At 47.0% G+C, this 12,393-nt stretch overlaps 1 protein-coding gene across 1 annotated transcript; it reads left to right on the forward strand.

The window, feature by feature from the left end:
* The first annotated feature begins 2,090 nt into the window (after nt 1–2,090).
* LOC309358917 (ras-related and estrogen-regulated growth inhibitor-like protein) lies at nt 2,091–8,829 on the forward strand. The gene is made up of 4 exons (XM_081892181.1): nt 2,091–2,336; nt 4,571–4,624; nt 5,510–5,586; nt 6,875–8,829. Exons 1-4 carry the CDS (start codon nt 2,222–2,224, stop codon nt 7,292–7,294), a joined length of 666 nt encoding a protein of 221 aa, XP_081748307.1. The 5' UTR covers nt 2,091–2,221; the 3' UTR covers nt 7,295–8,829.
* Nucleotides 8,830–12,393: the final 3,564 nt, after the last annotated feature.

The raw sequence follows: 12,393 nt of genomic DNA on the forward strand, positions 1-12,393 counted from the left end.
CGCCAGGCCTTTGGTTAGGGCGCAGCCTGACTCCCTCCTCTGGCAACCTTTACAAAACTTTATGGCTGCCATCAATCTTGATTTTAATTAATTTTTATAATGTTTTTATAATGTCGCACTATTTTGGTGTTGTTAGCCGCCCTGAGCCCGGCTTCGGCTGGGGAGGGCGGGATATAAATAAAATTTATTATTATTATTATTATTAGTAATCCTCTATTCTGCCTTGCTTAGACCACATCTGGAGTACTGTGTCCCATTCTGGGCGCCAGAGTTTAAAAAGGATACAGTGGTACCTCAGGTTACATACGCTTCAGGTTACAGACTCTGCTAACCCAGAAATAGTGCTTCAGGTTAAGAACTTTGCTTAAGGATGAGAACAGAAATCGTGCTCCAGCGGCACGGCAGCAGCGGGAGGCCCCATTACCTAAAGTGGTGCTTCAGGTTAAGAACAGTTTCAGGTTAAGTATGGACCTCTGGAACGAATTAAGTACTTAACCCGAGGTACCACTTTAGTGACAAGCTGGAAGGTGCGCAGAGGAAGGTGATCAAGATGATCAAGGGTCTGGAAACCAAGCCTTCTGAGGAACGGCTGAGGGAGCTGGATATGTTCAGCCTGGGAAATTGGAGATAACCAGTGTCATCAAACCTCCTTGCAAATCTGATTCAAACAAATCAAGATGAACAATAAAAAGATTGCCTGGAAGTGACTCTAGTCTTTATGGGATTTATTTTTTAATTTTCTGGTCACAAGGTGGCAGCACCTCTCCTTAGTCTCTTCTCAGAGCTTGGAAACAAGGAAGTGCCTTATTGGGAAGGCAGAATATGGGCTTGTCCACACTGGGCTTGTCCAAATGTGGGTTTGCCACGGCCTCTTTCCCCATTAATGTAGGGGGGGGTGTCGCAGGGGAGCAAGGCAGTAGCTGCAGAGTGGTGCTACCTGGTCCAGCCAAGTCTGGAAGTGTACTTAGAAAACTACGGTAATTAAAATCTGAACAAGGCTCTTTTGCTGCTCTAGCTGTATTATTATTATTATTATTATTATTATTATTATTATGAAAGCCAGATTTGTTCTGTTTAATCGTTCTGACATTTTCAAGTTTTCATAAATCCCCTTATGAACATTTCAAATAAAATAAAATTGCAGTATCTTCTTTTCCAGATATGCAGAAGTATTTGTTAAAGCACAATATTTATGCATCAGTGCTGCATAATAGCTCTCTTCCAGTATCCCCCCCCCCCATCACTTTCTTAATTATCTTCTGGAAATTTTTTCATTTTCTTTTCTTTTCTTTTCTTACAATTTTAAAACTTCCATAAAAAATTATATGGAAATAGCAACAAACAAAGAAAGAAACAACAATATTGCAACTAAGTTAAAACAATCTATTTAGCTTCCTTGCATTGCTTCTGCCCGCTGCTGACGTCTTTTAAAAAATTCCTCTTATGATGCCCTTTGCAATTTTCTCCCCAAAGCCCTGAATTGCTTCTTTCTCATAGACTGACATTTGTTCCACAGAGACTCGAAAGCTCAGTCTCTGCTTGGCACATACTTTAGGGCAGCCAAAGGCATTGTCAGCACCCAGGCATTCCTTCCAGGTGTTCTGCTCTCCCGCTGGGTGCTTATTGTAGGAAGGGTGCTGCTTATCCATACAATTTTTTTTCTTGCAGTCTCTGCACAATGGTCAGTGTGACATACTGGTTAAGAGTGTCAGACTAGGAACTGGGAGACCAGTATTCAAATCCCTGCCTCACTCAACAGTGAAGCTCCCTGGGTGACCTTGGGCCAGTAGTTCACTCTCAGCCTAATCCGCCTCACAGGGTCGTTGTGCAGGTTAAATGACGGGGTGGGGGGGGACCATGTACACCAGCCTGTGTTCCCCCCTCCATTTCAGCTAGAGTTTCTTTTTCCACAGACGATCTGCTAAAAAACAAAGACTCTGTCAAAAATAACCTGCGTGCAATATCTCAATGACCTGTTTGCAATATTCAGGCTCCGTTGAACACAGAACGCACAGTGCAGAGCTGTTCCTGGCTGTCCCTGCCACTCAAGCAGCCGCCCCTCCTCTCCGCTATATAAAATACCAGCAGGAGAGAAGGAGGGAGAGCGAAGCAGAGGCAAAGGAAGGAAAGCACTTTGCCAAGAGGCTCCTTTAGAACACCCTGCCGGCTGCGCCCTTTGAGCTCTCTGCTCGCTCTCTCCTCCAGGGGATTAAAACTCCAAATGTTGGTCAAGCTGAGGATGGCTTTCCAGCAGGCCGGGAAGATATCCGAAGGGAGCCTGCCCAAACTGGAAGCCAACATCCTCGTCATTGGAGCTGGGAAGGTGGGAAAGTCAGGTGAGTGACCCGCAAGTGCTGGCTTTGCATGCAAAGGGATTCCAGGTTCGTTCCCTCTCCCATCTCCAAGCAGGGCTGGGAATGACCCCACAGAGTCGCTGGGGGTTAGTCCCATCGGCTCTGATCACTGGGCCATGCTGGCTGGGGCTGATGGGAGTTGTAGTCCAGAACATCTGGAGGGCATTGGAACGGAGGATGGTGAGGAATCTTCAGCCCTCCAGATGTTGATGAGCTGCAATTCCCATCACCCCAGCAAGCATGGCCTGGGACATCTGGCAGGGGGCAGGCAAAGGTGGCCACACAAGGTGAGGACAAGGCTGACCTAGCTAGAACAATGCTCTGGCTCAGTATGGGGCAGCTTCCACAATTTGGCTGTCAGTTTTAAACAGGCCTCAAGCTAAGGAGGTGGCTTGGATCTGGTCGGCTAAATGGTCCACATGCTTGTAAGCACATTGGGGCAGGACTTTGGCTGCCTGCTTGCTTATGCTGCAAAGGTCCATCTTTGCTGAGGATAAAGGAGCTGGTGTCATGGAACTGTAGAGTTGGAAGAGACCCCAAGGGTCATCAAATCCAATGGAGGAATCACGGCTAAATAATCCCTGGCCGTCCAACTTCTCTTTGAAGGAGAGTCCAGTACTTTCGGAGATACAGTGGTACCTTGGGTTAAGTACTTAATTCGTTCTGGAGGTCCGTTCTTAACCTGAAACTGTTCTTAACCTGAAGCATCACTTTAGCTAATGGGGCCTCCCGCTGCCACTGCCCAATTTCTGTTCTTGTCCTGAAGCAAAGTTCTTAACCCGAGGTACTATTTCTGGGTTAGCGGAGTCCGTAACCTGAAGGGTCTGTAACCCAAGGTACCACTGTAGTGTGTTCCACCATCGAACAGCTCTTACCCTCAGAAAGCTTTTGCTAATGTTGAGTTGGGATGTCCTTCCTTGTCATTTGAATCCATTGGTTTGGGCCCCACCCTCTGGAGCAGCAAAAAACCCCAAGCTTGCTCCATCTTCCATGGGGCAGCCCTTCAGGTATTTGAAGGAGGCTCTCTCATATTGCCTCTCACTCGTCTCTTAGTCATGTCACAACTATGCTGTGAGCTAGGATAGGAAACGGGGAATTGAATATCAAAGCAAGCCCCTTGGTTTCCAAGCAGGGGACAATAAGATCGACCTCGCTGCCAGGAGGAACAGCGCATTGAACACTGCAAAGGATGACTTTGTCGCTGCTGTTTGTCAGCTTTTTATAAAATACCATCAATGTAAAGCCACTTTACAGGTCCGATTTGAAAACATAGTCCCCGTTGCAATCTAAATGTAGTCTGCCGGGGAGAGAAGGGGGAAGGTGAGGGCTGTCTGCGGCTTTAGCACAGCTGTAAGGCTGGCAGGTGTCCACAACCTCTGGAGAGCACCAGGTTGGTGAAGGCTTCTGTAGGAGTACTTTGGGCAGAGGCCAAGCCCTGTGGAAGGGACACCCTCCGAAAGTGGTGGGCTCTCCTTCAGTGGAGGTTTCTGAGCAGAGATTGGAGGGCCAACTGCCAGAGGTTCTGCACCTGTGACTCCTGCATTGCAGGGGGGTTGGGCTAAATGGCCTTTAGGGGTCCCTTCCAAGTTTACAATTTATAGGATTCTGCAACGTGGGTGAAATGCCTACATTCTGAGTCAAGTGGGCCATGATCACTTCAGAAGCAGCTGGGTGTCGTGTCAGGAGGACCGCAAGGACGGACCCATGGCTAAACCCATCTCTTAACTCACAACCTGTCTCCTGCGCCCATTCTCATTGCTTTCCCCCTTCACGGAGCTGCAGAGTATTGGAAGTGGGGGGAAAGGTCATGTCAGAATGGGGCTCTGGGGAAATAGATGGCAAAGGAAGATCCCCCACATCTGTCTGTCTGTCTGTCTGTCTCTGTAATTGCGATGGATCTGGGATGAATCCTCACCTGGGATGTGGTGATGTCACTTCTGTCACTTCTAGTCTGACCAAAATCAAACCATTCTTGTTATGAATCCCACTTCACCTTGGGCCTGTCCCTGCCTCTTAGCCTAACCTCCCTCACAGGGATGTTGTTGTGAGGGATTAAATGAGGAGGGACAGAACTGTGTGAACCACCTCCAGCTCCTTTGAGGGAAAAGTGAACTATGAATGCAATAATGAAACCAACCAGTAAATAAAGACTTATTGTCTGTAGCAGCCGGATCAGTGATGCCATCCTAATATTGCTGCTTCTCCCCACATTCTAGCTTTGACGGTTCGGTTTCTGACTCGGAGGTTTATTGGCGAATATGGAGATATTGGTAAGTGACCTTTGAGATCATCCTTCTCTGGTCCCCTCCCGCTTGGTTGTAATAAAAGCTCAAAGTGATCTGCAGAAATAATAAAGCTATTGATTCTTTTTGTAAAGCTCTCTGGGGTTTCATTGCGATCATCAAACAGTATATAAATCTTGAAAAATAAATAAATAGAATCCTTTTTGTCTTCCTTTTCCTCCCCTCCTGGTCACCCGTTCACCTTCCTTCCTTCCTTCCTTCCTTCCCTCCCTCCCTTGACCTCGTGCTATTCTCTGAATAGGACTGACATTGGAGATACCACAATATGGTCCTAATCTGGATAGGGGAGGGGCTCCCGCACCTGCAAGTCAGTGTGGTGTCGTAGTTAGAGTGTTAGACTAGGACCTGAGAGAGACCAGGGGTTCTGGTTCGCCAGAAGCGGTTTAGTCATGCTGGCCGCAACCTGTCGTCCGCGACTGGACTTAACGGTCAGGGGTCCCTTCACCATTACCTTTTACATGCCCTATACCAGGGGTCAGCAAACTTTTTCAGCAGGGGGCCGTTCCACTGTCCCTCAGACCTTGTGGAGGGGCCGGACTATATTTTTTGGGGGTAAATGAACGAATTCCTATGCCCCACAAATAACCCAGAGATGCATTTTAAATACTACTCATTCTACTCATGTAAAAACAAGCAAAAGGTGATTGGGCCGGATCTGGCCCCTGGGCCTTAGTTTGCCTACCCATGCCCTATACAATCCATACAATCTGCCCTTGAAGGCATGGCTACAGAGTTAAGGCACACCCACCCTCAATTTATTATGGCCAACAGACCAGAAATAAGACCAGTTAATGTAGCCTGCGGCCTGCGCTGTTATTAACACATTTTCTCCTCACCTCTCTTCCCTTCCAGAATCAATTTACACCCACAAAGTGATAATGGCTGGCCAGGAAGCCTGCTTCAGCATCTGGGACTCCGTCTGCCCCCAGGTAAGACATCACCACACACAATTCACCAAGGCAGTTTCCACAACAGGCGAATGCCTGGCTGAAGCTGGCCTGCCAGCGGTGATGCCGCGGTTAGGGTGCTGGACGAGGAGCTGGGAGACCAGGGTTCAAATCCCCCCCTCAGCCATGAAGCTCACAGGGCGTGACCTTGGGCCAATCACTTGCTGTCAGCCTGCCACACAGGGTTGTTGTAGAGATAAAATGGGGAGGTGGAGAAGCATATTCGCTGCCTCGAGCTCCCTGGAGGAAAGCTGGGGGTATATAAATGTAATACTGTAAATAAATAACAATATGTAAATTGATAGGTTCCGTAGGAGGATTATTACTGCTGAGAGATGGGCCTCTGAAATGATGTTGTGCCTTTAGTCAGAGATATACATGACGGGCAAGGAGGGAGAGAAAGTTCTTTCAGAGGCCTGAATAATTAATTTAATAATCAGATTTCTGAAAGTCGATTTCCTGAAGGAGCATTAGAGGCTAGTGCCAGGGTGGTGTAGCAGTTAAAGCATCAAACTAGGAACTGGGAGACCAGAGTTCAAATCCTCACTCAGTTATGAAGTTCACTAGGTGGCCTTGGCCCAACCAGCCTGAGGTACTTCACAGGGGAGAGGGGGGATGATGTATATCACCTTTTAATTCCTTGGAGGAATAATAATAATAATAATAATAATAATAATAATAATAATAATAATAATAATAATAATAGTTTATTATTTATACCCCGCCCATCTGGCTGGGTTTCCCCAGCCACTCTGGGTGGCTTCCAACTGAATATTAAAAACAATACAGCATCAGACATTAAAAACTTCCCTAAACAGGGCTGCCTTCAGATGTCTTTTAAAAGCAAGATAGTTGCTTATTGCCTTGACATTTGATGGGAGGGCATTCCACAGGGCAGGTGCCACTACCAAGAGAACCCTGTAACCTCGCTTCTCACAGTGAGGGAGCTGCCAGACGGCCCTTGGTGCTGGACTTCAGTATCTGGGTTGAATGACAGGGGTGGAGACGCTCCTTCAGGTATACAGGACCGAGGCCATTTAGGGCTTTAACGGTCAGCATCAACACTTTGAATTGTGGTCAGAAACGTACTGGGAGCCAATATAGGTCTTTCAGGACTGGTGTTATATGGTCTTGGCGGCCACTCCCAGTCCCCAGTCTAGCTGCTGCATTCTGGATTAATTGCATTTCCCAAGTCACCTTCAAAGGTAGCCCCACGTAGGAGTAAATAAAAGTGCCTCGCTAACTCCGGCCCTCGTTCAAATTTGTGCAGATGGCCAAGCTCCAGGGTTGCCTGAACGAGAAGCAGCTCCGCTGGGCCGACGGCTTCGTCATCGTCTACAGCATCAGCGACCGCGCCAGCTTCCATTTTGCCCGCCAGCAGCTCCAGAGGATCAAGCAGCTGAAGAAGAGAGGAGGCGCCGAAAAGGTCCCCGTTATCCTGGTGGGGAACAAGCGGGACTTGCAGCACCTGAGAACCGTCTCCAGCGAGGAAGGCCGCCTTCTGGCCCTCTCCACCGACGCAGGCTTCTTCGAGATCTCTGCCGCTGAGACCTACCATGGTGCCCTGGTGGTCTTCCACGAACTCCTGGACCTGGTACGGGACTCCAGGAGTGCCACCAAAAAGGCAGTGGGCATCCGGGGACTCGTACGCAGCATGTCAGCTGTCCTTGGGAGGAGAAGGACTGAATGAGCTTTGGTTGCAGGGAGCTGGGAAGAAAGAGAGGAACTAGGGAATTTTGGGAGAGGAGCTCTGGTGACGGCCGCTCAGTTGGATGTGCATCCATTCCTAATGAACATTGGGCGAAATGACCACAGAAGGATGGTGCGGAAAGCTTGCACACCTTGGACCTAGAGTTATGGACAGCTATAAATGTTTACCACAGTCTCTGAGAGTAGCCGTCTCTTGCAAGTACGAAACAAAGGTTGGATGGCCCATCTACTAGGGGTTCTTTAGATCTGGTTCCTGCTTTGCTAGGGGTTGGACTAGATAACCGCTTGGGGTCCCTTTGTGATTCTGTGATCTTGCATCTTGGAAACAGGAGCGATGCACACCTCCCACACGGTGTTACCAGGGTCTGGTGCTGCAGATCAGGAACGGCGTTGTGGGAAAAAAGGACGAGGAAGGTGCTTTGGAGCATGTGCAGAGCACCATTTGCTTCACCGCTGAACAGCAGCAAAAGCAGACACCGTGTCTCTGGAGTTAAAGGGTGGGTCTTGCGAGTCAGAGGCTGTGGCTTTTGCTCAGGAGAGGCTGGCGTACATTAATCACTCTGCAGTGGCAGGGTTCGAAAGAGCAATTACGGCATTTGTGTGAAGGCAAACCTTTTTGGAGGCTCTGCAGGGGTTGGAGAAATGATTAGGCTGATTAGGAAATAGAGCTCAAATGGATCTCATGCCAGTTCAGTGCAAGAACTCTGCTGGATTGGACCGTGGGCGCTTGCCACCCACCCAAAGCACTTTCTCTTTGACTTAAGTGCTCAGAGGTAGCTGGAGGCTTTGCTATGTTGTTTTAAATGTTATCTGCAATGCATGCTGAAAGCCACGCAGAAGGCGCCTGCTCTCGGTTGCATGCTATATAATTCCCCTTTTAAAAAGAGGGATGGAGAAGAGCTAAATAGCAAGGAGGCAAATTTCCAGTACTCTGTAATATGTGTGTGTGTGGGGGGGGAGATTTTTTCCCTTCTTTTTATCACCGGAAAGAAAACTAAAATGTTTACCATTATGTCCTTGTTTATCGTATAAGTTTGGTTAAACCACTGGCTTTAGGAAGAAGACATAAGAGTAGTCCTGACCACCAAATTTGCTATTATTATTATTATTATTATTAAAAATAGATGTTGAATATGAACCTCTTATGGTCACGATCCAAACAGCCACACTGCAAGTTCTTAGCCTTTACAGGATGCTTCTCAAACTACAGACATGCCATCCTGCTTGGGCAAATGACTTTGGAACGGATGGACATTTCTAAAGCATGACGGTGAAACATCACAGGGATCTGCTCTTCAAAGCTGGCTGGGATTGGGAGGAGAGTCCAAAGTCCCATTGAGTGTACCTACCCAAAGTAGTTACAGTATTTGGATTCTGGTTGTGCTGAGTTGCCAGCCAGCCAGTTATAGGGTTGCCAACCAGTGGCGTAGCGTGGGTTGTCAGCACCCGGGGCAAGGCAAGTAATTTGCGCCCCCTAACCCGTGGATTTGCACCCCCTAACCCGTGGATTTGCGCCCCTAACCCCCAGATGTTGCGCCCGGTGCGGCTGGCCCCCCCTGCACCCCCACGCTACGCCACTGTTGCCAACCAGCCAATATTTTGCCAAGACAAATAACCTAACCAGATTCAATCCCTAACCAGCCCAGAAGACTGGTCTGTTTCAAATTCCGCCCAATGGCTCCTCCCATCAGTTGTTCCCCGACTGCGCCTCTGACTGGGCTCCACCTTCTCTTATGACATAAACCTCCAGTCCCCACCCAATCACCCAACTTCTGGCCTCCTTGTGCCGAGGATGTGGCCTTGCCCAATGAGCCAGTATTTTTTAAGAGAGCAAGCATAGCTGCATTCTGCACATCAAGATTCTCCTGGGTAGCTAGCCTGATACGGCAAGCAAGGTTCTGATGTTCCATCTTGCCCTCCTTTCCTCATTGCTGTGCCCATCGTTTATATTTATTTTGAAACCACTGTGTGCACACCTGTACAGCTTAATGGAGAATATCAGCATGGCAGTGAAGTCTGGAGCTGATGAGAGTTGTGGTCCAGGACAGGGCAGGTTGGTGTAGGCCTGGGGTGCTTTTAGATGATTTGTTTATTGAGCATTCAACCTGATTTGTCTGCAGGGAGATTAGATGATGACTGCTATTTATTGGGCGGCCTATTTACTCTGATTTGTTTGTAGAGAGGTTAGATGACATTGTGTCAAAACTAGCATCATCCCAGACTTTCCAGTGCATTTCCTTATTTAGTCACTTTCCATTTTGCAAAAAATAATTCCCATCTTTTTGTGAAAGCAGGTTTGCTGCTCATGACCTCCCAATGAACTACAACTGCTCAGTTTGCCATCATCCCACCCCATTTTAGGCAGCGAGGATACAGCACAACATTTTGTCGTGGTTTCCTTTTGTTTTCATTTATTCAAAATTTGTTTTGAGGGGATTCTTGTTTACGTTCAAATCTATTTTGTTATTGAACTGTTCTGTTGGAATGAAACTCTTGCAGAAGAAACCTCTCACTCTGTCGTAATGTTTGGATGAGTAATAAAAAGTTTACTATTTATGATGACGGTGATGGACTGTGGTGTACTTTCTTAGTTTGTTCCCAAAAATCTCCAAGCAGCGAGAGACTCCACTCCAAAGGTTTCTGGTGCTTACTCAGGGCTCGGCTTGCTTGGAATGAGGGTCAGTGGAGATTGTGGTGTCTTTAGGATACATGGTTTTATTTACACATCTCTACAACCTGAGCATAGGACGGAGTGGCTCACAGCGTCAACACCCCAACATGTCTTGCTTCTCCTTCAGTCACAGTTTTGGATCCAGCACAGAGCAAGCAGGTCTCTGTGTATCCAGCTTCCAGCCTGATTTTCTAGCTCACATTCACCGCACTGGCTGTGGTTCTCCTCCCTAGCAGCTAGGTGAGGGGGGTGGAGAAAAGGGCCACCCAATAGCCTGGAGGGAATCATCACTTAGTTGCAGCTCTTGCAATCTCACTCATTCTATATCTATATCTATATCTATATCTATATCTATATCTATATCTATATCTATCTCTATCTCTATCTCTATCTCTATCTCTATCTCTATCTCTATCTCTATCTATATCTCTATCTATATCTATCTATCAATCTATCTATCTATCTATCTATCATCTATCTATCTATCTATCTATCTATCATCTATCTATCTATCTATCTATCATCTATCATCTATCTATATCATCTATCATCTATCTATCTATCTATCTATCTATCTATCTATCTATCTATCTATCATCTATCTATCTAATCTAATCTATCTATCTATCATCTATCTATCTATCGTTTACCATAAAAGTTAAATACAACAAACATAACATTTCCAAAAATTAAAAAAGTGGTTCTTTCAAATCTTCAGACCTTCCTTCCCTCCATGGGTTCCATTTCTATATTTTGTTCCTGCATCTTTTAATGTAATTTATCCATTATACAAAGGGACGCGTGTGGCGCTGTGGGTTAAACCACAGAGCCTAGGACTTGCTGATCAGAAGGTCGGCGGTTCGAATCCCCACAACGGGGTGACCTCCTGTTGTTCGGTCCCAGCTCCTGCCAACCTAGCAGTTCGAAAGCACGTCAAAGTGCAAGTAGATAAATAGGTACCGCTCTGGTGGAAAGGTAAATGGCGTTTCCGTGCGCTGCTCTAGTTCGCCAGAAGCGGCTTAATCATGCTGGCCACATGACCCAGAAGCTGTACGCCGGCTCCCTTGGCCAATAAAGCGAGATGAGTGCCTCAACCCCAGAGTTGGCCACGACTGGACCTAATGGTCAGGGGTCCCTTTACCTTTTTATCCATTATACAATCATGGTTTCCAAAGTTCATGCTACTTTACAAGTGTCCTTGTATGCCTGCCAAAGATTTCAGCTGTTTACAGTGGTCTCTCAAATATGTTAAAAAATTATTTCAGTCTTTTATACTTGGTCTTCCTGGTTTCTGACCTTACCCGTCAGTCTTGCCATTTCTGCATATTCCATCAGTTTGGTCTGTCACTCTTCTCTGGCCGATGCTTTTTCTTCTTTCCATCTCTGGGCTAGGAGCATCCTTGCTGCTGTCGTTGCATACATAAATAGTCTTTTATTTTATTTTTTGGTAGTTCCACGCCTGTAATACCTAACAAAAAAGCCTCTGTATTTTAAACAAAAGTTATATATCATTTCCCAGAAAGCTTTTACCTCCCCACATGTCCACCACATATGATAAAAGGTACCCTCTTTCCCTTTACATTTCCAGCAAACATTTGAGCTGGTCCTCTACATTTTTGCAATTTTACTGGGCGCAATCTCACTCATTCTTTTGGAATGCTGATGAGGACATTTAAGCGACCAGCTAAGGTTGTCCTCTTACCTATTCCTTGTCTGACTTGTTCAGCAGTCTTCTCTGTTAGATTCTAACCCTCCCTGGGTACAGGACTCCAAGAACTGGAAGGGGCTCAGGGCATCATCCAGACTGCCCCCTCCCCCCAAAAAAACCCTACATCAGTCCATACAGTCCTTGCCTGCAAGCTGCCTAAGTAATCAAGCACTGCACTGCAAATTGAAACACATTTTCAGCACTATTATTCTCAAGCAGTTGGCAGAGGCAGGAAGCAAGGATGCTCTGTGAACTTTCCAAAGCACGCGCACAAAGCTGCTAAGAGAGAACAGACGTCCAAGGGAGGGTGGTGCTGCTATTTGTGGATCTGAGTGGGCCTGGGTTCAAAAAACGCTGCCTGCTCTGGGGCAACGGCTCCTCCGAAGTCCACAAAGATCCAGAGAGCTTTCCCAGACACGCTTGGCAGAGGACCCAGTTTGCACAATCCGTTACTGGGGTAGCAGTAAGTCACAGGGGAGCTGGAACTCATTGAACTGGAGACTGGATCACCTTTTGTCAGATGTAGCTGGTGCCCTCTAGATGTTGCTGGACTACAAATCCCAGCAGCCCCAGGTGTACTTTTTAAAGAGCTGCTTTGGAACAGGTTTTTTACCGGGACAGCTTGTCTTGCCTCTGCACCACTGCAAGGGAAAAAGCAGCAAGCTGTTAAAATCAAACAGGCCTTTGGAAACTAACGCTG

Source organism: Podarcis melisellensis (assembly GCF_964234715.1).
Source record: "Podarcis melisellensis genome assembly, chromosome: 16".
Taxonomy (NCBI): domain Eukaryota; kingdom Metazoa; phylum Chordata; class Lepidosauria; order Squamata; family Lacertidae; genus Podarcis; species Podarcis melisellensis.

Bases quoted from the DNA above. Each gene is read 5' to 3' on its own strand.
- LOC309358917 (XM_081892181.1), top strand. From the start codon at position 2,222: ATGTTGGTCAAGCTGAGGATGGCTTTCCAGCAGGCCGGGAAGATATCC. The intron at 2,337-4,570 runs GTGAGTGACCCG...CCCACATTCTAG, and splicing joins TGGGAAGGTGGGAAAGTCAG to CTTTGACGGTTCGGTTTCTG. The intron at 4,625-5,509 runs GTAAGTGACCTT...CTTCCCTTCCAG, and splicing joins TGGCGAATATGGAGATATTG to AATCAATTTACACCCACAAA.